Source organism: Alosa sapidissima, chromosome 13 (genome assembly GCF_018492685.1).
Source record: "Alosa sapidissima isolate fAloSap1 chromosome 13, fAloSap1.pri, whole genome shotgun sequence".
Classification (NCBI taxonomy): Eukaryota; Metazoa; Chordata; class Actinopteri; order Clupeiformes; family Clupeidae; genus Alosa; species Alosa sapidissima.
Genome location: NC_055969.1, coordinates 32588445 through 32611042, shown reverse-complemented (window position 1 = coordinate 32611042; position 22598 = coordinate 32588445). Strand labels below are relative to the sequence as shown.

General features: G+C 42.6%; 1 protein-coding gene across 5 annotated transcripts in view; it reads left to right on the top strand.

The window, feature by feature from the left end:
- Positions 1-22598, top strand: part of rai14 (retinoic acid induced 14) — a 54404-nt gene that overhangs the window by 20115 nt on the left and 11691 nt on the right. For all 5 annotated transcript variants that reach the window (XM_042059357.1, XM_042059355.1, XM_042059354.1 and 2 more), the window contains exons 3-7: positions 1818-1948; positions 10737-10825; positions 11118-11182; positions 16721-16778; positions 17903-17973. In XM_042059357.1, coding sequence (XP_041915291.1) covers positions 1818-1948; positions 10737-10825; positions 11118-11182; positions 16721-16778; positions 17903-17973 — 414 coding nt within the window. The remainder of the gene's footprint in view (positions 1-1817; positions 1949-10736; positions 10826-11117; positions 11183-16720; positions 16779-17902; positions 17974-22598) is intronic.

Genomic DNA, 22598 nt, shown 5'->3' with positions numbered 1-22598 from the left:
TCGTTTGCCAGATGGTAATAGCTCAAATAGTTCATGGTTGGGATGACTAGGATCATTCAAGATTTTTTTTGCCTTCCTAATGCATCTTCCCTCAAATAACTCCAGTATGGAGGGTAGGTCACAGCTGCATATGGTCTGTGCTGTACGCACAACTCTCTGAAGTGCTTTTCTATTGTATTGAGAGCAGTTCCCATACCATGCAGTTATGGTCCCAGTCAAGATGCTCTCAATGGTGCCTCTGTAAAAAGACCTTAGGATCTTGGGTCGCATACCAAACTTTCTCAATCATCTGAGGTGGTACAGACGTTGTTGGCCTTTTTTTACAGTGTTCTGAGTGTGACTGTCCCAGGTGAGGTCTTTTGAGATGGTAACGCCCAGGAACTTAAAGTCTCTCACCCTCTCCACTGTCTCACCATTGATGTTAATAGCTTCAAACTGTTGTTCTTTCCGCCTGAAGTTAACTATCAATTCCTTCGTCTTGGACACATTCAGAGACAAGTTGTTTCCTTTACACCAATTCATAAGGTTGTTGATTTCGTTTCTGTAGGCTGTTTCGTCATTGTTTGTGATTAAACCGATTACAGTGGTGTCATCTGCAAACTTGATGATGGTGATGGTGTTGTGTATAGCCACACAGTCATGCGTATACAAGGAGTAGAGGAGAGGGCTCAGAACACAACCTTGCGGAGCTCCCGTGCTGATGGTCAAGGAGGAGGATGTGATGGAGCCCATTCTCACGACCTGTTTTCGATTTTTGAATTGGAGATACATATAGGAAGAAACCTCAAGCAGATCCACAACTCAAGGGCCAGACCCAAGGGTATCACATAAAACACTGAAAAAAAAACTATTCATGAAAGTGCAACAGCTGTGATCAAAGAAGTCTTGGTATTCTAGGACAAGGCTAGGATTCCTGTTCGTCCCCAACATCATGCCATAAAACAACTGGAAACACTTCAGGACAAATGGCAGAAGCCAATAAAAATGCCAAGAGAACTTCCAAGACTCAGCAGTCCAATGTAGAGGCCTTCATAGACCAGTTAGGAGACCTTTTCATTGCATTTCAGGATGCACTCGTTCATCTCAAGAATCTATTCAAGATAGAGACTTTCTTCTGGCCCAGAGTGAAAATGGACATCTCAGGTGTACAACTGTACATTATGATGATACTATACTATCGTTCTGAGTTCAACATTCTGTCATTACGTCATACAAGCATGACAAGTGATGTTTGTTTGTTTGTTTGTTTGTTTGTTTCTTTCTTTCTATGATTTTGATGTTGTATGTTGTTTACCACAGTGCCTGTGTTATTAAACATAATATTGCATTTTATTTTTTGTGTGTTCTTAAATGGCACAATTTCTGCAAAAATTAGCGATTCCGGAAATATTCAAAGGGCTTGAGCAACCTCTAGATATTGTAGGAACAATTCAAAAATTTGCACAGTGTGTTTTTATTGATATCCTAACACATTTAGGGGGTGAGAGTTAAACATTTTTTTTAAACATATTTGCCACATGGACCCATGAGCTTTAGCCGCTGTGCTAACACACCCATCTCCCATGCCTCAGCTCCCTTTATTCTCTCACAGTAAGGATCAGATAGTACAGTTTACATTTATGTGGAAAGCCACTGGTCTGCTGGAGATGTAATTCGCTGTATTTATGCTTACTGTGTGTGTGTGTGTGTGTGTGTGTCTCTGTGTCTCTGTCTGTCTGTCTGTGTCTCTGTCTGTCTGTCTGTGTGTGTGTCTCTGTGTCTCTGTCTGTCTGTCTGTGTGTGTGTGTGTGTGTGTGTGTGTGTGCGTCTTCCTGCAGGCCCATGAATGGAGTAAGAATGACGAGCGTCTCCTCTCCGCGGTGGAGCATGGGGAGGTGGACAAGGTCACGTCGCTCCTGGCTAAGAAGGGGGCCAGTGCCGTTAAGCTGGACGCTGAGGGCAAATCAGCGTGAGTAGGCATGGTCATGTCATGTGTAAAATGTGGGAGGGGACATGGACCTGAAGGGGTATCATCAATGGGGAAGACTGATTTGCATGTAGAATTTGTTTTCTCTTTCAGAGATAATCAAACAGCAACTAAAGAAATGTTGTTTGGAAATGAAGCATCATGGGGCCTGCTTTGGCAATGAAAGTGGCTGGCAAAAACGGCCCTTTTTACCCCACAGAGATTATTCACAAGTGCCAACCACAAACACACACTGGGCTGCCCAAATCTGAAAATGAGAAAAAGCTATACTCTGCTGTACTCGTGCATTATCCACAAAATATCACTTTTCTTGGCTATAGAAAGAGGTTGCATTCAGGTGTTCAAAATCATTTGTATAAACATACGGAGCTTGCAACCTCCCATAACCTGAGCTTTTCCCATTCATGTAGGCTACTGATCACTGCTGGGTTTGTGTTTTAAGCATCAGGTTCTTTCCCTGTCTCTGGGAATCCCATATCATCAATACATCTACACAAACCGTGATCAGTAGCATCATGTTTGACAAATGGATACTTTTATATATCCACTTGCTCTCATTGATCCAGTACTCATCTAAACAGACTTTTACTGGCCTGTTCAGTTCTGCTGGTTTCTGGATAAATCATAGGCACCAGCTAGTGTACAGTTTGTTCCCAGAATAATTGTATGTGAATAAGCCATTTAAAGAATTATCGATCTGATTAATGATGACTACCATAGTTACCGGAGATAACCCTAATATGATGGTGTAAAAGCTGAAGATAATGACAGGTTTCCAGATGGCCTACAGGTGTCTGTCCCTTTTGAAAATGTTTTATTTTAATTTTAGACCTTTACCGCCTGCTCCCACATGTTGCAACATAATAAGTGACTGTCTGCTGAAACATGAGACCTCCCTCAGTTATGACAGTAGCCTAATCACATGCTCCAGTGATCATGTCATCTACCTTGAAAAGGGGTATGATTACTCTTAATCACATGAATTACCAAACAAGCAGAAGGCGTGCTAGAAATATGGTTAAAAGAAAAGTTTAAATGACAGGTGAAACACAGGTCTTATGTGAAGTGAAGCGTACCCTCAATTGAACTTGCTATTCATTTATTACCGGAACTGTGATTTATCAAACTTAAAAACCCTTCAACTTTAGACCTTCAAATAGAATCAGAATAAAGAAAGCTCTGTGGCACAACAAAACAATTTCAGACATACACAGGAGAGATGTTAAATTCTTAGTGCTTTACGTACAGGATTTCACACGGCGGCCAATCAACAACCAAGCCTGCACATTCATGATGGGTTCTCTGCCAACAAATACTGAAATTCTCAAATACCGAAAACCGACAAATACCAAAAAACCTTTGACGATGGCACCAACAAGTATTAGCAATTTTTTTGGTCGTTCCTCTTTGTTGCTGTGGTAATTTATGATCCGATCAGCATAACCAGACAAACCATAAGCCCTTGATGTGGGCACCCATAAATATCAACAAATACCTACAAATTCTTCAGTCATTCCTCTTTGTTGCTGTGGCCATTTATCAGCAACATGTCAACCTACCAAGCAATATCATAAATTCTTCAGTCATTCCTCTTCATTTCTGAGGAGGAAATAGTTTTCCGGATTGTTCTCTGTCATAATTATTTGATGTCTCAGAGATTGATGGTGAAATACCCAGTCAAAGTCAGTATGCTGCCCTAGAGTGATGCATCTGCATCGGAAAATGAAAAATGTTCTCGCCAGCTGTGTTGAATGTGCCAGAGGTCTGGTGATAAACATTATCATCTCTGTCCAAATGTGATGCCCCTGTCTGCTCCTACTGACATTTGGGGTGGACGTCACAGCCGGTCTTCCACATAAACTGCATACAGATGTGTGACCTCAGTGTTCCACATCACCCTGTTGCTTCTCAGACAACTTTCTATCTGATGTCTCATAAACATCACTCTACTCCTGATGTTTGGTTTTGCATTGGATATCACACTTTTTTCATACATTTTAAAGTATGTCTGACAAGCTACAATTACTGTATATGTAAATAAATGTAACTGTTTTGATCGGCAAAAGAATTACTACAGTTTGTTCCTTTGTATAACTGCTTCCAGAGTGGGCAGCAATTTTACAACCTCATTATATTGTAAACTCAGAGCATGCAGCAATATTACAATCTTTTACTGACTCAAATCAGTATAACACAGTTCAACTCAAACTCAACTCAAAATTGTCTGCTTCTTTATGCATTTTACCTGAAGTGCCTTACCTTTTGTACACTCCACTCTTACAACTAGCATATAAATTGACCAGCTTATGTCAGAATCAACGCTGTCTATAAGTTTAAAACGGCATGCAGAATTTTTGCAGAGCAGGGATCATAATGGTAATTGCTGAAAAGACACTCTAAGTTCAACAAAATAGGCTACTGAAATCAAATCTCAGAAAGTCCAAATGAGGCTTAACCAACGATAATAGATCAGTGTACGTCATGCTCACAGATGTGCACAAAGAGCATAATATACCTGAATGATCAATGTGTTCTGTACTTTGGGATGTAGGCGGGAGAGGTTGGAACAGGGGGATACTTCATACTCCTGCTCCCATAAATGAAGTGGGAGAGACGATCTCAATGAGAGAGAACACCACTGACCTCGATGTGTTCCAAGCCAGCGAGCCGCTCGGTGAGATTGACTCCGAGCAGCAAGCCGAGAGAGACGCGCGCACGGGCACACAATTCGCTCTTTATCTCTCCCAGAGAGAAACGTTCCATTGTTTGTTCAGATCGACCCAAAAGGGGCTCAAAACTTGCGGTGTTGCTACATACAGTACACTCGTTGCTGAGCAGTTTTTTTTCATCGCAGTCATCACCATGGAGATCTCTAACTTACAAGGAATGACAGTATGAGACCTCCTTCGGTTATGACGGTAATCATATGCTCCAGTGGCTGTGTCCTCTACCTTGGAAAGGTTTCTGATTACTTTCTTAATCATATTAATTGCCAAACAAGCAGCAATCTGCGCAATATGTGTAAATGACATGACAAATAAGTGTTGATGACAAGCGAGGCACTCTTGTGTGAAGTGAAGCTTACCCACACTCATCCCTTTGCAAATGAGCATAAGTATTTGAGCATTCTGTTAATATATTACTCAAATTGTAATTTATCAATTATTATACTTTAAAGCCCCTTCATCTTAACACCTTCAAATAGAATCAGAACAAAGAGAGACTTGCCTGTGACACAGAAAAATAAAACAGTGTTCAATCTCTGCTGTAAAATCTTTGATGTGTCAGAGATTGATGGTGAAATACCCAGTCAAGGTCAGTATACATGTTGTACCAGAGTGATGCATCTGCATCGGAAACTAAAAAAAATTTCTCACCAGCTGTGTTGAAAGGCCAGAGGTCTGGTGATAAACACAGTCATCTCTGTCCAAGTGTAATGTCCCTGTCTGCTCCTACTGATCTTTAGGGGGTGGACCTCACAGCCGGTCTTCCACATAATCTACATACAGATGTGTGACCTCAGTGTTCCATATCACCCTGTTCCTTTATTTTTATGTATGCATTTATTTAACAGGGACAGTGCACAGTGTATAACTGAGCCAGTTTATAGCATAGAGGTTCATCTACATCTGTGGTCCCTGGGCAGGAGTTGATGCTCTCTGTTGATGTCTCATCAGCATCACTTTGCATTTAATATCAGAAGTTTGACATTGGAAAAGTTGCAAAGTCCTTGGTGACAACAGGCTGTCATCACACACACACACACACACACACACACACCTCTATCATTCTGATAAAAATGGAAGCTAATAACATGCATTTTATCTATTTACATCTCTGTCCCAAAATGGACAGGACCAGTGAGGGGGGGGAAAAAAAAAAGAAAAAGACCTGATTAAAGGAGAATTCCGGTGTGATATTGACCTAAAGTGTATTGAAACATGATACCGAGTGTGAACGTATGTCTCATAGCCCATCTCGGCTTGTCCCCTGCACTCCAAAATCTGGCGCTAGTTAGCCGATGCTACCAACAGCTTTTTCAATAGTTGCTGCTACTGGAAGAAACTGGAATCCATGCATTTCCACTGAATTATTTTTGGAATCTGATCCCTTATCATACCAGTTCATTCTTACTCGTTGCTCGACTTATCGTGACTAAATTCAAGATGGCTGCAAACGCTAAACTTCATGAAGATACTGTCTGTATAAATCGTCTTGTAAGTAAACTACCAATGCTTTTTCAAAGTTCTCAATGTCTCGTTTTAAATGTCAGGGCCCTCGGAAGTCTACCAATGAAGTGTGGAGATACATTGAGCCTCGTAAATGGGTGTAAAACAGAGATTTATTTGCATGGCTAGCCCGATGCCGAAGCACCACTATTGAAAAAGCTGTTGGTAGCATCGGCTAACTAGCGCCAGATTTTGGAGTGCAGGGGACAAGCCGAGATGGGCTATGAGACATACGTTCACACTCGGTATCATGTTTCAATACACTTTAGGTCAATATCACACCGGAATTCTCCTTTAAATCATGATAATCTGTCAAATCCATGGTGCACAAATTGACTGCCTGACTTGATTGATTCAGTCCTTCCTAAAAGCCCTGTACACAGAGAGCTGGTTTAAAGACTTTTTAAGAATTAGAAATGTCTCTTTCCAAGTAAAACTGGAGGAGGACGTTTGTGGTGATGCGTTGCCATAGTCCTCACTGAAAACATAGCCATGTGTAAGCAGCAGCCAGTCTAGACATTTGACTAATATTAAAACCATATCACACTTTCCATGGGCGGACTGGCCATCTGGCATACCGGGCATTTTCCCGGTGGGCCGACGCACCTTTTGGGCCGATAGAATAGGCTATGGGCTATATATATTTTGGAATCTGATCCCTTATCTGATCCCTCACACTCGGTATCATGTTTCCATTTTGGCCAACGATCGGCCCAAAGGAAGGGCAATCAGTGGCCCATTGGTTACATTTCCATATTGACACTTGACTGATCCAATAACAGCTCACGTCAGGCACCCCTCGCATTTTGGCGCAGAGCCAGGATTCTGTGAGCGCTTCAAAAGTTAATCGAAGTTGCCTACACGAAATTTCGGCGGGTGCCGGTAGTGACAATAGTGCAAAAGTAACACCAATGTAGAAGCTTCAAAAATACAATATTACAAGTAGGCTAGCATATGTCAGCAACATGTTGAAGTTCGTTGAGTTTGAACGAGGATGTAAGCAATAGAGCAGAGGGACAGTGAGCAGGTGGTGGAGCCTATTTGAGGCTACATGATAAGAACTCAGTGGTGGAGCAGGTAGGCTATGTGTGACCTGCCATGCTGACGATGATGATTATGATGACTTATTAATTGCAATATTGTAATGATACGGTAATGATAACATAGTAAGGCCATGCTGTGATTATAATAACAAATAGCGCAACTTAAATGTTCTAAATGAATGATTTGCAAACCCGGACAGCAAAAGAGTGTCAAATTGATGTTAATTCTTGGTCAGATATTGATCAGTTTCCGTCAGACGCCCAAAATTCAACATAGATGGCATGAGTGGTGGTTGGTCTCTCAAAGTAGAGCGTCGAAAAGGTTCTATCTTGGAAGGGTTATCATGGTAAAGATGGGCTAAAAGACTGTAGACTGATGGAAATGTAGGCTACAAAACATCAAGTCATATTCATCATGCACAAGCCAACTAAGCTATATACACAACCTATACGATATGCTACTGGAAGACATTAAAGATAATTAGTTAATGTAGCTTTACTGTTCCAAAATGTAGGCTACCAGCAATGTAGGTAGGTAGTATTAACCTGACTCTCGCCAGATGACGAAATTTATCTGGCGAGAGTCATGTTAAAGGTAAACTATGCAGTATTGGCAATTTCCTGACTGTTATCGGTTTTTGCTTCTTTTTCGCTGGCTTTGTCATGACCAATGTCTGAGAAACTCCATCGCTACCTTTTTCTAGCCGGTGCCTGGCGTGTGTGTGTATTTGAATGCAGTAAAGCAATTTGTTACACTTGTTATACTTCCTGACACTGAGGCCGTCGGCCCGCCGGCCCACAGTCGCAAGGGTGGTTTTTCCGCTCACAGGCGCTAGGGGGAAGCGAGACGGCCACCATTCAACCCGAAAAAAAGTCATATAACCATTCCAATGACTCTGAAGCTGTTAAATGAAGGTAAATTAAGCAAAAAAACTTGCATATTAAGCTAAAAAACCTGCATAGTGTGCCTTTACGGTAGTATAGCCTACAGGAATAAAATATTTCCAGCATCAGCCCTGTTTATTATGACCGCCGCGCAGCGAAGCGGCGGTCATATAGGTTTAGTCAGATTTTTTTTTTTTTCTTTTTTTTTTTTTCTTTTTTCGCATGTCCAAATTTCCGTCAAGGATTCCCGGGACACTGTAAGACCGGGGTACACGAAACTTGGTGGGCATGTAACCCCACATGGATAGCATGGAACCTCCTGTTTTCGTTTTGATCTGTAGCCCCCCCGCTGGACTGGACCCCCCGAAAGGAGGGTAGGGCAGACACAATTTTCTGTGAATATCTTGAGAACCGTAGGGCCTAGGATGACCAATTTTTTGCGTATGTTTGCCTCCAGGGGTCATGTAAACCCATTCCATATGCACACATGTGCATAAACAGATACACACGCACACACAAACATTCATAGTAATCCTACGTATGACACATACTCACACAGTAGACATATATACGCATGCATGCACATGCACACACACAGGCACATAAACAGGCAAACACACAAGCACATGCACGCACACACACCCACCCACACACACATAAACATAAACATGTACATGACGGGCAAGATGGGGGTGGGGTTGTATAAAATGTATATTACATGTGAAATCTATGAACTAATCATGTTTTGGTACTTGTTGTCTAGCAGATACCAGTGAGAATTGAGTGTGCATAATGCAATTCAGTGAGATAGTTAGAATCATATATGCCTTTCAGCGTGACTTATTTTTGTGGAAAACATGTGCTGGACTGGGCGGCGGTCATATTTTTTTACCGCTCTGCGGTACATCTAGTTTTGTGTTGTTTCAGTTGTCCTACAGTGATTAATGTCTACGACAATCTAGGTAATTTAGTCAGTTGAGCCTTTTATAGTTTAACTGTAGCCTATTGAATAATTTCAAATGATACTTTGAATTCAAGCAGAAACTCTTTAATAATTGCTTGTATAGCCTAGGCTACTTGAATATGGAGAGCATGTGCTCCATGGCTACCTCTGATCAGTCAGAGTGATAGCCAATGATCACTTTCAGTGCTCCATGACAGTTGAAAATATGCATATTTAAGGGTAATGCAAAGATTTTGTATTTAATTAGGTGTGCCCGACCGATTTGAGGGCCGCTTGGGCCAAATATGCCAGGGCCGATTTTTGGTCCCAGTCCGCCAGTGACACTTTCCCAAAGATGAGACATTGAGAGCAACGCATACATAATATTTGTTATTCACATCAATGTGTCCTTGTGAAATAATAGATTGTTTTGAAGTCATTATTTTATATTGACGTCAGTACAGCTCAGAGCCGCCTCTTTCGCTTTTGGTGTGAAAATGATTGGCATCGGTATGCGGTGCTCCATTGATTGCTCTACCGGGGAGTTGATTATCATCTCAGAAGCAGAACGGCTAGTGTGGAGATGGGTTGGCTTTGTTCCTCAGATTGATTTGGCTGAGGAGAACGAGACGGCATCCAAAGCTCAGCTGTTATTGCTCGCTGCCGCGTGTTCTCCTGAGTGTTTGGGGAGAAGACGAGAGATAATAAGAATGGAAAGGTGTCAGAGATTGGCATGAATTTGTAACAATGCTATCGGTCATGCCCTATTCAAGCTAATAATTTGGCTGAACAGTAACGATCAATTGCGATAAAATCAGAAGATTGATGACTGGTCTTTTAATGGAATAATGGACAGCTCAGCTGGTGACTGCTTATTCCATCCCCACAGTTTATTCTACACATTAATTGCAGCTTATCAGTATAATATTATATTATAATTATATTAACCCATTTACTCCTAAATGCCTGCTAAAAACGCCTATAGAATCCTATGGCATTCTAGACTAAATAACCTTATTTCCTGAGGGTTTTCTGAAAACATACTAAAAATTGTCAACGTCTCCAAAATTTAATATCTAAGCCTCTGTAGCACCTAGAAACATCCAGTTGCACTACGCAGCATCCAGTGGGAGATTCAATGTTGCGTCATGCAGCATCCAGCGCGAATGGGTTAATATATTATCTCAGTATAATATTATATTATAATAATATGCTATTTTTAGAGGTTCCATAATAAGGTGTATACTGAAGCCCTCAGACAGCTCATCAGCTTTGATGTCCTTTAGTGTTGCATTACCACTGGTCCATGGCTCATGTGCCTCGTGCAGGTTTTGGCCATTGCTGTGTGATGTGTCTTGTTGTTGTTGTTGTTGTTGTTGTTGTTGTTGTTGTTGTTGTTATTGTAGTTATTGTATGTGTATTCCATTCAGGATTCATGAATCAGAGCCACACCACAAAGGTGGAAAACTGACCAGGAGGTTGCACTTGTATTGACACAGCCAAAACATGCATTGAGGAATCGATGCTTAGGTCCACAGTAGTTTCTCTCGTACTCTCTCCATATACATTCCACAGTGAATACATTAAGGCTTTAAATGTTATTCAGATGGTTTGTGCTTTGATGATCTGTTTTTTGTGCCCACTGAGACCCTTGTTCTTCCCTCATTCAGTTTGCATGTGGCTGCCATGAAGGGCCAGGCGGAGTGTCTGGCTGTGATTCTGTCCCACGGAGCAGACGTCTCAGTAATTGATGCTTCAGGTCAGTCAGAAATCTCGATCTCTTTACCTCTTTTTCTTTCTGCTCACTCTCGCTTGCTCATTCTGTCTGTCTATCTGTCTGTCTGCTGTCCCTGTGGGTCTGTTTCAGTCTGCTTTTTCTCACTCATCCCCCTCTCTGTTGGGGTCTGTGGAGGGAAAACAAATTCCTTGTCGATGAAGTTATTTTCAGAAGTGCTTCTCCCGATAGAACATAAGATTGAAACTCTTCATGACTTGAAATTACCCATGACTTTCTTTTGCCCCCCCCCCCCCCCTTTTTTTCTACCTTTCAGGTTTTACAGCTTTACACCTCGCTGCCAAAAACAATCACCAGGACTGTGCCAAAAAATTGATACAGGTATTTCAAGATTGATATGCCTTAGCTACCATGTACAATGTGTGCTTTCACTTCAGTGATTATGCATGTTGAGTTTTGAAATCCTTCAAAAGTGTCCTCTTCTAATGTGCTGCCTGTGAATTTCCCAGAAAGATGAAAGGAAAACTGAAAATAGAGATTCTATGCCCGAGCTGTAAACACACTCACAGCAGGGTTATGCTAATCTGACTACATCAGCTCCTGGGGTGCCTTACCCCTATTTACAGAAATGTCAGTGTTGCCGCTGTATGTAAAGTTGGGTAGCAAAGTTCCTACTTTAATGGTACTACTGGATACCAATTAACATTAAATCAGTTGGAGCAAAGGTGCAAACTTTCGGTACCAATGTAATATATTTTTTGCCACTGCGGTTTTCTTTTGAAGACGCACAATGTCTTTGCAGGGCACAGTAAGCTAACGTTACCCCAGGGTCATGTTTCTATGTAAAATGTGTGTTTGTGTTACCCTTTAAACCCAGAAGTGTGCTTGGGCTGAAGGCATCAACTGTAAGCACATGAGTATCATACGCCTTTAGGAACATCATGGTCAAAGGGTCAATTATCGTAGAGAACTATTTACAACTACAGTGTTTCTCTTAATTTATATAATTAAAATCTGCATAATATGCCTTTTAAAACACAATGAAATGACTAAAACTCAATTGAATAACTGTGAAAGTCTCTTGGTGCTGTTGTGAGGAGAGGATCGTCTTTGCTGTGTCCACTGGTCCATCAGCTGCTTTCCTCGTGCTTGTGGCAGTGCTTGTGATCGGAGTTGATGAACAGCATTTTGTCACCTCTGTATCTGCTGACCTCACCACAGCGCAGCAGCAGCAGCAGCAGCAGGCTATGCACATGACTGATACTTCCCCCTCTCACAGTATGGAGCACACGCGAGGGGCCGCTCCGATTGGCTGGTCTATGTAGAGCAGTGGTCCCATATTGACCTACCATCCATCAGATTTTTAATGTTACGGCCTTATTCTAAAATGAATTCAATTCATTTTTTTCCACAATTCTACACACAAGACCCCATAATGAAAACATGATTTTTTTTTTTAATGTTTGCAAATGTATTTTAAAGAAATAAAGAACGAAAATATAATATGTACATAAGTCTTTTGGAATATGAAGCCACAAGCTTGGCACACTTATCTTTGGCCAGTTTCACCCATTCCTCTTTACAGAACCTCTCGAGCTCCATCAGGTTGGATGAGGAGCGTCGGTGCACAGCCATTTTCAGATCCCTCCAGAGATGTTCAATGGGATTCAAGTCTGGGCTCTGGCTGGGCCACTCTAGGACATTCAGTGTTGTCCTGAAGCCACTACTTCGATATCTTGGCTGTGTGCTTATGTCCTGTTGAAAGATGAACAGTCGCCCTAGTCTGAGGTCAAGAGCGCTCTAGAGCAGGTTTTCTTCCCACATGCTTCACTGTAGGGATGGTATTGGCCAGGTGATGAGCGGTGCCTGGTGTCCTCCAAACATAATTATTGGCATTCACGCCAAAGAGTTCAATCTTTGTCTCAGAATCTTTCAGGTGCCTTTTTGGCAAACTCCAGGCGTGCTGCCATGTGCCTTTTACTAAGGAGTGGCTTCTGTCTGGCCACTCTACCATACAGGCCTGACTGGTGGAGTCAGAGACGGTTGATAAAGCATATTATGCATATTATGTATATTATGTATATTAAGTATGTATATTAAGGGTCTTTGGTGGAGTGCTGCAGCGATGGTCGAGGGTTCTTCTCTCTCCACAGAGGAACCCTGGAGCTCTGTCAGAGTGACCATCGGGTTATTGGTCACCTCCCTAACTAAAGCCCTTCTCCCTGATCACTCAGTTAAGAGTGACTGCTAGCTCTAGGAAGAGTCCCGGTGGTTCCAAACTTTTTCCATTTACGGATGATGGAAGCCACTGTGCTCATTGGGATCTTTAAAGCTCTTCCCCACCCCTTCCCCAATCACTTGAGGAAAACCAAGCAGCAGGTCTCTAAAAATAAGGTAGATAGATAGATAGATAGATAGATAGATACTTTATTGATCCCCAGGGGAAATTCAAGGTCTCAGCAGCATACAGAGAACACAAACACATTCTTTAACAGCAGAAAGAGTAATTAAAGTATATAATATAAAAACACAACTAAGCAATAAGGACAGTAGAAGATAAAGAATATGCTAAGTATACTAAAATACAAATTATACTAACTAACACTCTAAATAAATTCTAAAAACAGTATCCACATAGTGGTGATTAATCAATCAGAGGCGCTTGCAATGACTGAGGACTGAGCCTGTGATTCTCTGTGCATAGTAAGGTATGCTAAGGTGCTCTAAGGTGCTCTGTGTGAATGAGTGAGTGTCATGGTGGTAGTGCAATGGTGATAGTGGTCATGGTGATAGTGCAAATGAGTAAGTCCAACAGTGCAACAATGCAGAAATAAAGTAAAGTAAAGTCTATATATCTATATATTTAACTATTTAAAGAAAATGTATAAGTGTGGCCACAGTTCGGCTGTGGCATGAAGGGGGGGTTATGCATATGTGCTAATGTGCTAATATAGCACGCAAACAGTGAGGCATAAAGACAGTGGTAAAAGTGGCTAGTGGACAGACAGTATCCAAACATGGAGGGGGTGAAGAGGCAGACAGACTATGCAGAGAAGTCTATCTCTCCTCTTCCCTTAAGTGAGGCATTGAACAGTTCAATGGCCCTGGGGACAAATGACTTTCTCAGTCTGTCAGTTGTGCAAGGCAGTGAGCGAAGTCTCCAGCTGATCAGGCTCTTCTGCTTAACAATAGTGCTGTGGAGTGGGTGACACTCATTGTCCAAGATGTTGATCAGTTTGTTCAGGGTCCTTTTGTCCGATAGTGAAGTGATGCACTCCAGTTCAGCTCCCACTACAGAGCCAGCTTTCCTTACCAGCCTGTCAATTCGCCCCGCATCCCTCTTCCTTGTGCTTCCTCCCCAACATACTACTGCATAGAAGAGGACGCTGGCAACAACAGACTGGTAGAACATCCTGAGGAGCTTACTGCACACATTGAAGGGCCACAGCCTCCTCAGGAAGTACAGCCTGCTCTGCCCTTTCTTGTAGAGTGCATCAGTGTTGGCTGACCAGTCCAGTTTATTGTCCAGGTGGAGACCCAGATACTTGTAGGTGCTAACCACCTCCACATTGACCCCATCAATGTGGACTGGTAGCAGAGTGGGCTTAGACCTGCGGAAATCCACCACCATCTCCTTGGTCTTTAAAGTGTTAAGTTGAAGATGATTGAGTTTGCACCATTGCACAAAGTTCCCCACCAGGCTCCTGTACTCCTCCTCCTGCCCGTTCCTGATACACCCCACAATTGCAGTATCATCAGAAAACTTCTGCATGTGGCATGACTCGGTGTTGTAGCAGAAGTCAGATGTGTACAGGGTGAACAGGACTGGAGAGAGCACAGTTCCCTGTGGCGCTCCGGTGCTGCAGATCACAGTGTCAGAAAGACAGTTCTTCAGTCTGACGAACTGTGGTCGCTCGGTCAGGTAATCTGTAATCCAGGTTACCAGGTGAGCGTCCACACCCATCTGCAAGAGCTTGTCTCCCAATCTGAGGGGCTGGATGGTGTTAAAAGCACTTGAGAAATCAAAGAACATGATTCTCACAGCACTTTCCCCCTTGTCTAGGTGGGAATGTGTCCTGTGTAGAAGATTAGTGATGGCATCGTCTACGCCCACTTTCTCCTGGTATGCAAACTGTAACGGGTCTAGTGCATGGCGTACCTGGGGTCTGAGCATACCTAAGACCAATCGCTCCATTGTCTTCATCACATGTGATGTAAGAGCGACAGGTCTGTAGTCATTAAGCTCACTAGGGTGTGGCTTCTTGGGGACAGGGGTAAGACATGATGTCTTCCACAGTGTTGGAACTTGTCCAAGGCGTAGGCTCAAATTGAAGATGTGCTTCAGTGGCTCCCCCAGTTCAGCAGCACAGGCCTTGAGTAGCCTTGGACACAGTCTGTCAGGCCCCGCTGCTTTATTGCTGCGCAATTTCTTTAGTTGGACTGTCACTTGATCTGTTGTAATGGGAAGGGGTGTAAGGGGAGGGGAGAGGAGTTGGACTGTCACTTGATCTGTTGTAATGGTGAGGGGTGTAAGGGGAGGGGAGCCCAAAAGAAGTGACCCAAGACCAAATAGTTAGCATCCACTCCCCGAACCCCTGACGTTACATTTCTGGGGCGGTCATGTTAGCGGAGCCCACAGTTACAGCGCAGAGTCGACCCAGAGGCATAGGTTAAAATGCCCTCTGTGTACGTGTAGAGGCATAGGTTAAAATGCAATGCTACAGCAAATGCTATAGGTTGTCCAACGAAAAATTACCACATGCAACATTTTCTTGGTTTCGGCCTGGCAGTGTACATTTAGAGAGAATGCAGAAAGTCTGATGAGTCTCTGCAGTAGTGGTAATGAGTAGTACTGGCAAGGACTAAAGGTTGTGTTGGGTAAGATAATATTGAGCATCTGAGCTGTCTTTAGGGCCCTTCCGTGTGATTGAGGGGACTTTTCTTGTTTGCTATAATTATGAGGTGTATTTACCAGCCTACAGAAACATCTGATAATAAGCTAATTACAGTCTCAGCTGGTCAGATAATTATCCAAGTTTGCAAAAGTCGAAAACCAAACTTCAGGGTTGACCCAGATTTCAGATTAAAACGACCTGACTTGAGTGTGTGCATTTTCAGGCGAAGAGTCAGTGTGGCAAAGCCCACTTTCTTGTGTAGACGTCCATTTCCATGACACCCAGTGCGACGCCTTTGCAATGACTTGCTCATAGGCCATCATTTCCATTGGCCTTCGCTGTCAGGTTTAATACATCCTCCTTCTATTCTCTCTGATCATGCCTTCAAATTAATGCCTTGTGCCGATTCACGCATGAACACTGGTTTGACACGCTGTTCAAAAGCTAGGACACATCACTTCTACTAGCTGTGTGCCAACAAAAGGCTTGAACACAAAGGATGTGCTATGTTCATTGTATATGTCTCCACACAATGAGGTGGTGTATGATAGGTGTTGGACATTTTAAATGAAGGTTAATGCTAAACTTGTGGGATGGTTGTCCATACACTGAAACTCTTTTAGTGGACATTTTCACTATGGTTTTGTCTACGACTTGGCTTTATCCATGTATGGAACACATGCCCATAATTATTTGCATTGATTTGACATTAACATCTAACAGGTATTATTTGATTATTTTATTATCCTATATTGGGTTATATTATTTTATCATACGGTTCTTCAGAATGCTGCAGGAAGTTTCATTGACTTAAATGGGCCTTCCCAATATCCTTTTACCAACCCCACACCCTCCCGTGTGATATTGCTTAAATAAGTTCCATCGCTAATGCTAAACATAGGTGTCACATTGGAATGAATAGGTCTGCTGTATGTAGTTAACCTAACCAAAATGGTAGGGAAAGTCAGTAAAGATTGTATGCAACTGCATCATAACTGTCCTGTCACCTCCTTTCCTTTTTCAGAATAAGAGTGTGGTGGATTCTCTTGATGGCTCAGGGAAGACCGCTCTGCATCACGCAGGTAGAAAAAAAGCTATGCTTGCTCAGTCTTAATGTGTTTGCGTATATGTCTCATGATTCAATTATTTTATTTATTCAGTACTCTAGCTATTATTTCATTTTTGATTGAGCTAGCTGGCTATATTGTTTCTGCATATAAATGGATGATTCTTGCTATTTTGCTGTGATGGCTTTACATGTTTACATTATTGCATTGTGTCAGTTTTATGTAGAAATCAAAATCTTTTATGAAATCATGCAATATTTTTGTTTGCTCTGTTTATTTTTTAGAAGGTTCTGAATTCAGTATACCAGTACCTTGTTGTTAAGTGATCGAATGTACCTTCATTTCAGGTTAGCCTTGTCCCCAAACAACTTTTCAAATTATTTCCAGTTAAGCTACAGTTAATAGTTTTAATTGCCCCAGTCATAAAAGTTGTCATTAGGCAAAAAACGCCTCCCCATTTGGCTTCTTTTTTGAGAATACAGTGACATTCAAAGGTCAGTCAAAGCTAATCATATAGGCTTCCCACTATGATTAACCTTATAGAATACCACGCTGGTCCCAATCAGAATAGTTCAGTTTGAAGGCGATGGTAGGATTCTAGTCAGTTGAAAGCAATTCTAGTAGGGTCTGTTTAGAATGAAAGGGCATAAGGAGGCTGCGATAATGACATAATGATGGCCTCATTATCAGCAGAAGTGGAGTCTCTCTAACAGGGAGTATGCTCTTTCCCCCATCTGTGCTGATTGAGAATGAATGCTGTTGAGTAGTATTTTGGGACTTGAGGGTGATGCTGCAGAGTCATTTTCTGGGCTGATTGTTCTAGGTCTCGGGTCTGGACTAGAATATTGTTCGGTTCTAGGTCTCGGGTCTGGACTAGAGTATTGTTCGGTTCTAGGTCTCGGGTCTGGACTAGAGTATTGTTCGGTTCTAGGTCTCGGTTCTAGACTAGAGTATTGTTCGGTTCTAGGTCTCGGTTCTAGGTCTCGGGTCTAGACTAGAGTATTGTTCGGTTCTAGGTCTCAGGTCTAGACTAGAGTATTGTTCGGTTCTAGGTCTCGGTTCTAGGTCTCGGGTCTAGACTAGAGTATTGTTCGGTTCTAGGTTGTTTTATTTTATTCTGCTTTGTCTCCCTTCTCCAGCTGCGTGTGGAACCGTTGCGATGGTTCAGCTCCTGTGTGAAACCAAGTGTTTAGTGAACCTCAAGGATGCGGTAAGTGCTCCATGCTGTGGTAGCTCCTTTAGCGCCTTCATTTTTTATAACAAAATTCTCTCAGTCGGATGTCTCTATCTGTTGCCATAAAAGTCCACTACAGCTGGTACCCAACTGCTCTGGTACCCAACTGCTCTGGTATCCAACGGTGACGTGCATTAAACATCACACCTTACCAGCATATCCAACTAGGGCTGTATGTTGAGGTTGCAGTGATTAAAGTCACTTAGGTAGACTTGAGGTCTCTGTGAAGGGCCAATCATTATTCTGTTTTGTTTTGCTTTGCTTTGCTTTATTTCCACTCCCTCTGCTTTAATGGTGTATGTTTTCTTTGTGTCTCCCTGGAGGCTTTGCGCTTTAAAGCTCTCGTTAAGATTGCTAGAGGCGACCTCGGTGGTGGCAACAACGCGCCCAGTTGAAACACGCCTGTTTACTTCAATTAGCCTTGGCAGCCCTGCGGCTGTTTGGGGCCGTACGGAGGCTTTTAAGCGTCTCCTCACTCTCTGAGTGCCACAAGTGGGCATACACAAACCCCGTCTATGCATCAGGCAATGACTGGTGGAATTCAAAAACAGTTTCTTCCCCTCTGCAATTTGACAAAACATAACCCCCTTTCTGCATAGTGTTTTTGTACTTTAATTGCATATGCACTTTGTCATATTTGTATAGGCCTTTGATATTTAAATACTTCTGTCTACCAGTGTCTTGCACCATTTCACCACGTCCAATTCCTTGTTCTTTCTTTTTCGTAACGTAGAAGCTTCTACATTTGGGGTAATTTTCTCTTTATCTTTGTTAAGATGAATCTTTCGTGCTGCTGTGTTGATGAATCTGTTGGGCTGCTGCATTGCTATTATATTACATCCCCACTCTGATATGATTCATCTTTTATCTCTATGGAGGAGAGTAATTTTGGAGTGAATTCACAGTTGTCGGCTTTTTGTGAGCTCCAACAAAGTCTGGTGGAAACGTTGGTATGCTTGAGGTCTTCCTAATTAGCTCCCCTCGTCTGAGCTCTTCTCTGAGAGAGGCTGAGAGCAGGAAGGGAGAATGGCTTTCTCTACCCACATAATACCCAGATGGGCTCGCTTAGAGCAGGGACGACATTGAAAGGGAGAGAGAGAATGTGGGCTGGGGAAACGGAATTGAAAGACATGAGAGAAAAATGAGAGCTCTGAGTCAGTCAGTCAGGGGTCTGAGACTTTGCTCAGCAGATGCTGACTGTCACTGCTAAGCAGCACAGCATAGTGACATGAAGTCTTTCCCACAGGAGCAACCCATATGTCTCACTTTGACAAGGTTTTCTAGTCAAGTATGATGTTGTATCACTTGTAATGCGTATTTCCGCCATACATTTCACAAAGGCAAGGCAAGTTTATGTAATATTTATATTACACATTTCATACAAAGAGGCAATACTTTGTGCTTTAATTAATGCAATGACTTTTTTTTTCTCCAACAAATCTTTTATGATGAATGTGTGGTTGTATATTTAATATAGAACAGAGATTGAAATCATAGGATGATGGGGATTAACTTTCAGACATATAGACATTTCTTAGTGCCATGAGTCTAGGGCTGTGCATGCAGAAAACCACCACTGTAAATAGGAGCTTCAAGTTCAAACAGTAGTAAAGATCGGAACATTTCAGCACACTCACGATGTTCAATCAGTAGTAAAGATCGGAACATTTCAGCACACTCACGATGTTCAATGTGTAAAGGATGTGAAGGCCTCTTATGGCACCATGGCGATAGAAGCATGGTTCATGGATCACAGGCATCGGGCAACATTGCTCTATAAATTGGCCCTCTCGAGGCCTGTGTAAAGGCTACCATGCCTTTTCCTTCAGCCCGCCTCATCACCCATCTGATCGAGGAGCTGCTCCCGGACAAACGCCCCATTTTCCCCTCCCCTAGGACTATTCTCGATGTCCCTAATAGTCCCCCAGACACACACACACACACACACACACACACAGACACACAGATACACACACACACACACACACACACACATTACTAGCAGACATCAGGGATCTGCACACGCGACGTAAGAAGAATGACGCTTTGATTCTCTGCGGATAAAAGATAAAAGAGACCCTTAATCTTCATTTGCTCTGTGTGTGCGGGGAGGCACCTGGTGATCAAACAGCACTGGCAGCAGACATTAGCACTGATAAGTGCCGGCTGCCCTGCCAGGCCGACGCGGTTCTCTGCATCTCATTGTGGGAAGTTCTTGGCGGCCATATTAAGGGGGTGAGCAGTGGACAGTCCAAAAAGCCTCGCTCTGAAGCCGCTGGGCTGCTCCAGGATCTGAGAGTGAGAGTGCATCTGGAACTTATTCTTCAAGGGTTGTCTGGTATGCCCACTTGTTATATGCCTATATGCCTGCATCTTGAAATAAATGTATGTTAGAAGAGACTGGCTCGTTATAAAATCCCCATGGTCAGTGAACTGAATGTTTACAGTACAGTTATCAGTTGCCATGTGTTCTCCTTCGCATACTAATGTAAACGTGTATTAGCTCCAAAGCTCCAAACGTTCTGATCCAACTCTGCAATCTCACATTCATTACTTGCAAATTAATCTTGACATATAATAAAACCAAATACCTAAAACATTCAATTTATTGCTTTCATAAATCATGATCTCAAACAAAATGACTTGTGTAGCAAAGTTAGCCAGCTTTCAAACAAGGGAGCACAGTCTATTCCAAGTTTCAATCTCTTGGCTTGACCTAAAAGAGATTGGCCCTGCAATGGACTTGGCTATAGCTGTCTCTTTGAAAAAGCGGTGGTCTTCAAAACTGTGTACAGTATAGTTCAGAAACTCATTTCTGTGGTTGGATCTTTTATTTGGAAGCTGTCCAGTTTAAAATGAACTGAGGCACCTGAATGGTGCTGGTCAAAGTTATGTATAGAATATTTAAACATTACTGTTGGATCATGCTTAAGGAGAACCTCTGTTGTAGGGCCATGTAGTTAGAGGCCTCTTATTTCACTAGTCAAACAGAGTATGGTCCACTGCAAATGAAAAAAAAAAACAGTTGAGCAAGGTCAGTGGAGTGGTTGAAAATTGAGAACGTGCCCTACAGTGTCACACACACACACACACACACACAGTTCCAGGCCTCTGAAAATAACTTGTCCAAGCACTCACTCACCCTCCCGCTCTGTTGGTTTAAACAGTAACCATAAAATTCCCTGGCACCTCCTACCCACTGCTAATGTTCCAGATGTCTAAAGTAAGATTGTTAAATTAGTCACCCTGGCCCTAGATTCTCCGCCTGCATGGCCTCTGTACATGAGGCCACACACATGCAGGTGTGGTGTTAAGGCCTATTCACACCAAGAATGATAACTATAACCATAACGATAAAAGCGTTTACACTGAACAACGATAAACAAAGTCTCTCCTTGTGTTAATGAATGTGACGGTTAAAATTCTATGGGTTCTGATTGGCTATTAATTTTTTATCATTCTGAAAATCGCTCTGAAAGTGATCCCCAACGATATCGTTCTTCATGTCGTTATCGTTATAGTTTATGTGTGAACGTTGTCATTCATATTAACGAGAACGATATTTATTTATAGTTATCGTTATCGTTCTTGGTGTGAATGGGCCTTTACTCCATATAGTCTCTGTGCTCTTCTTTCTCTTTTCACTGCTCTCTTATTCATTTGTTTATGGTTTGTCTGTTTATTCCATTACATTGGAAAATTCTTGGTGGTAGGCTGGTGTAGAGTGACCAGTCACGTCCTGTTTTGTTTGTATGCAAAGTTTGATGGAAAAGACGTTGGGTGCATGCCTATCGTCCTATTTACCACCGCCAGTATGTGTTGAGAGCGTGTTGTGAAACCATGTGGACGCACAAAGAATGTGTCACCTCGCCGAGGTTTTTTTTCTCCCGGTCGCACGCTAAATTACTGATACTACCGTTAGCAGGCACTTAAGCGCACAGGTCACACAACTCACTTATGACGCCAAGTGGGCTAGATAAATCCGCCTCAGCCGGCGCTGGCTCTACTCACAGTGCACCGATACAATCCGCACCATGTTGTCAAAGGTGCTGGTGCCGGTGGGGGTGGTCAGCATTTAAAAATGTGTCATAGAAAAGGCCAGCTGTAGAATGCAGTATGTGCTCGGTTTATAAGTGGTCAGTGGAATTTGTGGTTGTATAAGTCTGTGCACTTGACTGTCTTGATGACGGGCTTCAGCAGTGACGCATATGAACATCGACCCCTAGACAGGGGTCTCTTTTTTTTAAGGCATAATTGACGTACACAGAAAGGAAGGAAGGAAGGAGGTGTGAAAAAGCCCCTAATTGCTGCCTTGAGTCATGGCCCAGGCTACAGCGTTGGGAGAAGAGGAGTGCACAGGTTATGGTTTGAGTTGTGTCAAAGCTCTTAAATCTGATTTTGATGCTGTGTCAATTTCTTGGACCTGGATAATTAGCTAGCACCCAGTGACCTTTGTGTGTGTGTGGGTGTGTGGGTGTGTAGGGGTAGGACAGCAGATAGGAGATGAGATCCAATTCTGTCAGAGCACCATGGAAAGACGGGATCGCTAGCCAAAGGCTTTTTAAAGCAACCCCCTTTTGTGTGTCTGTCTGTGAAATGCA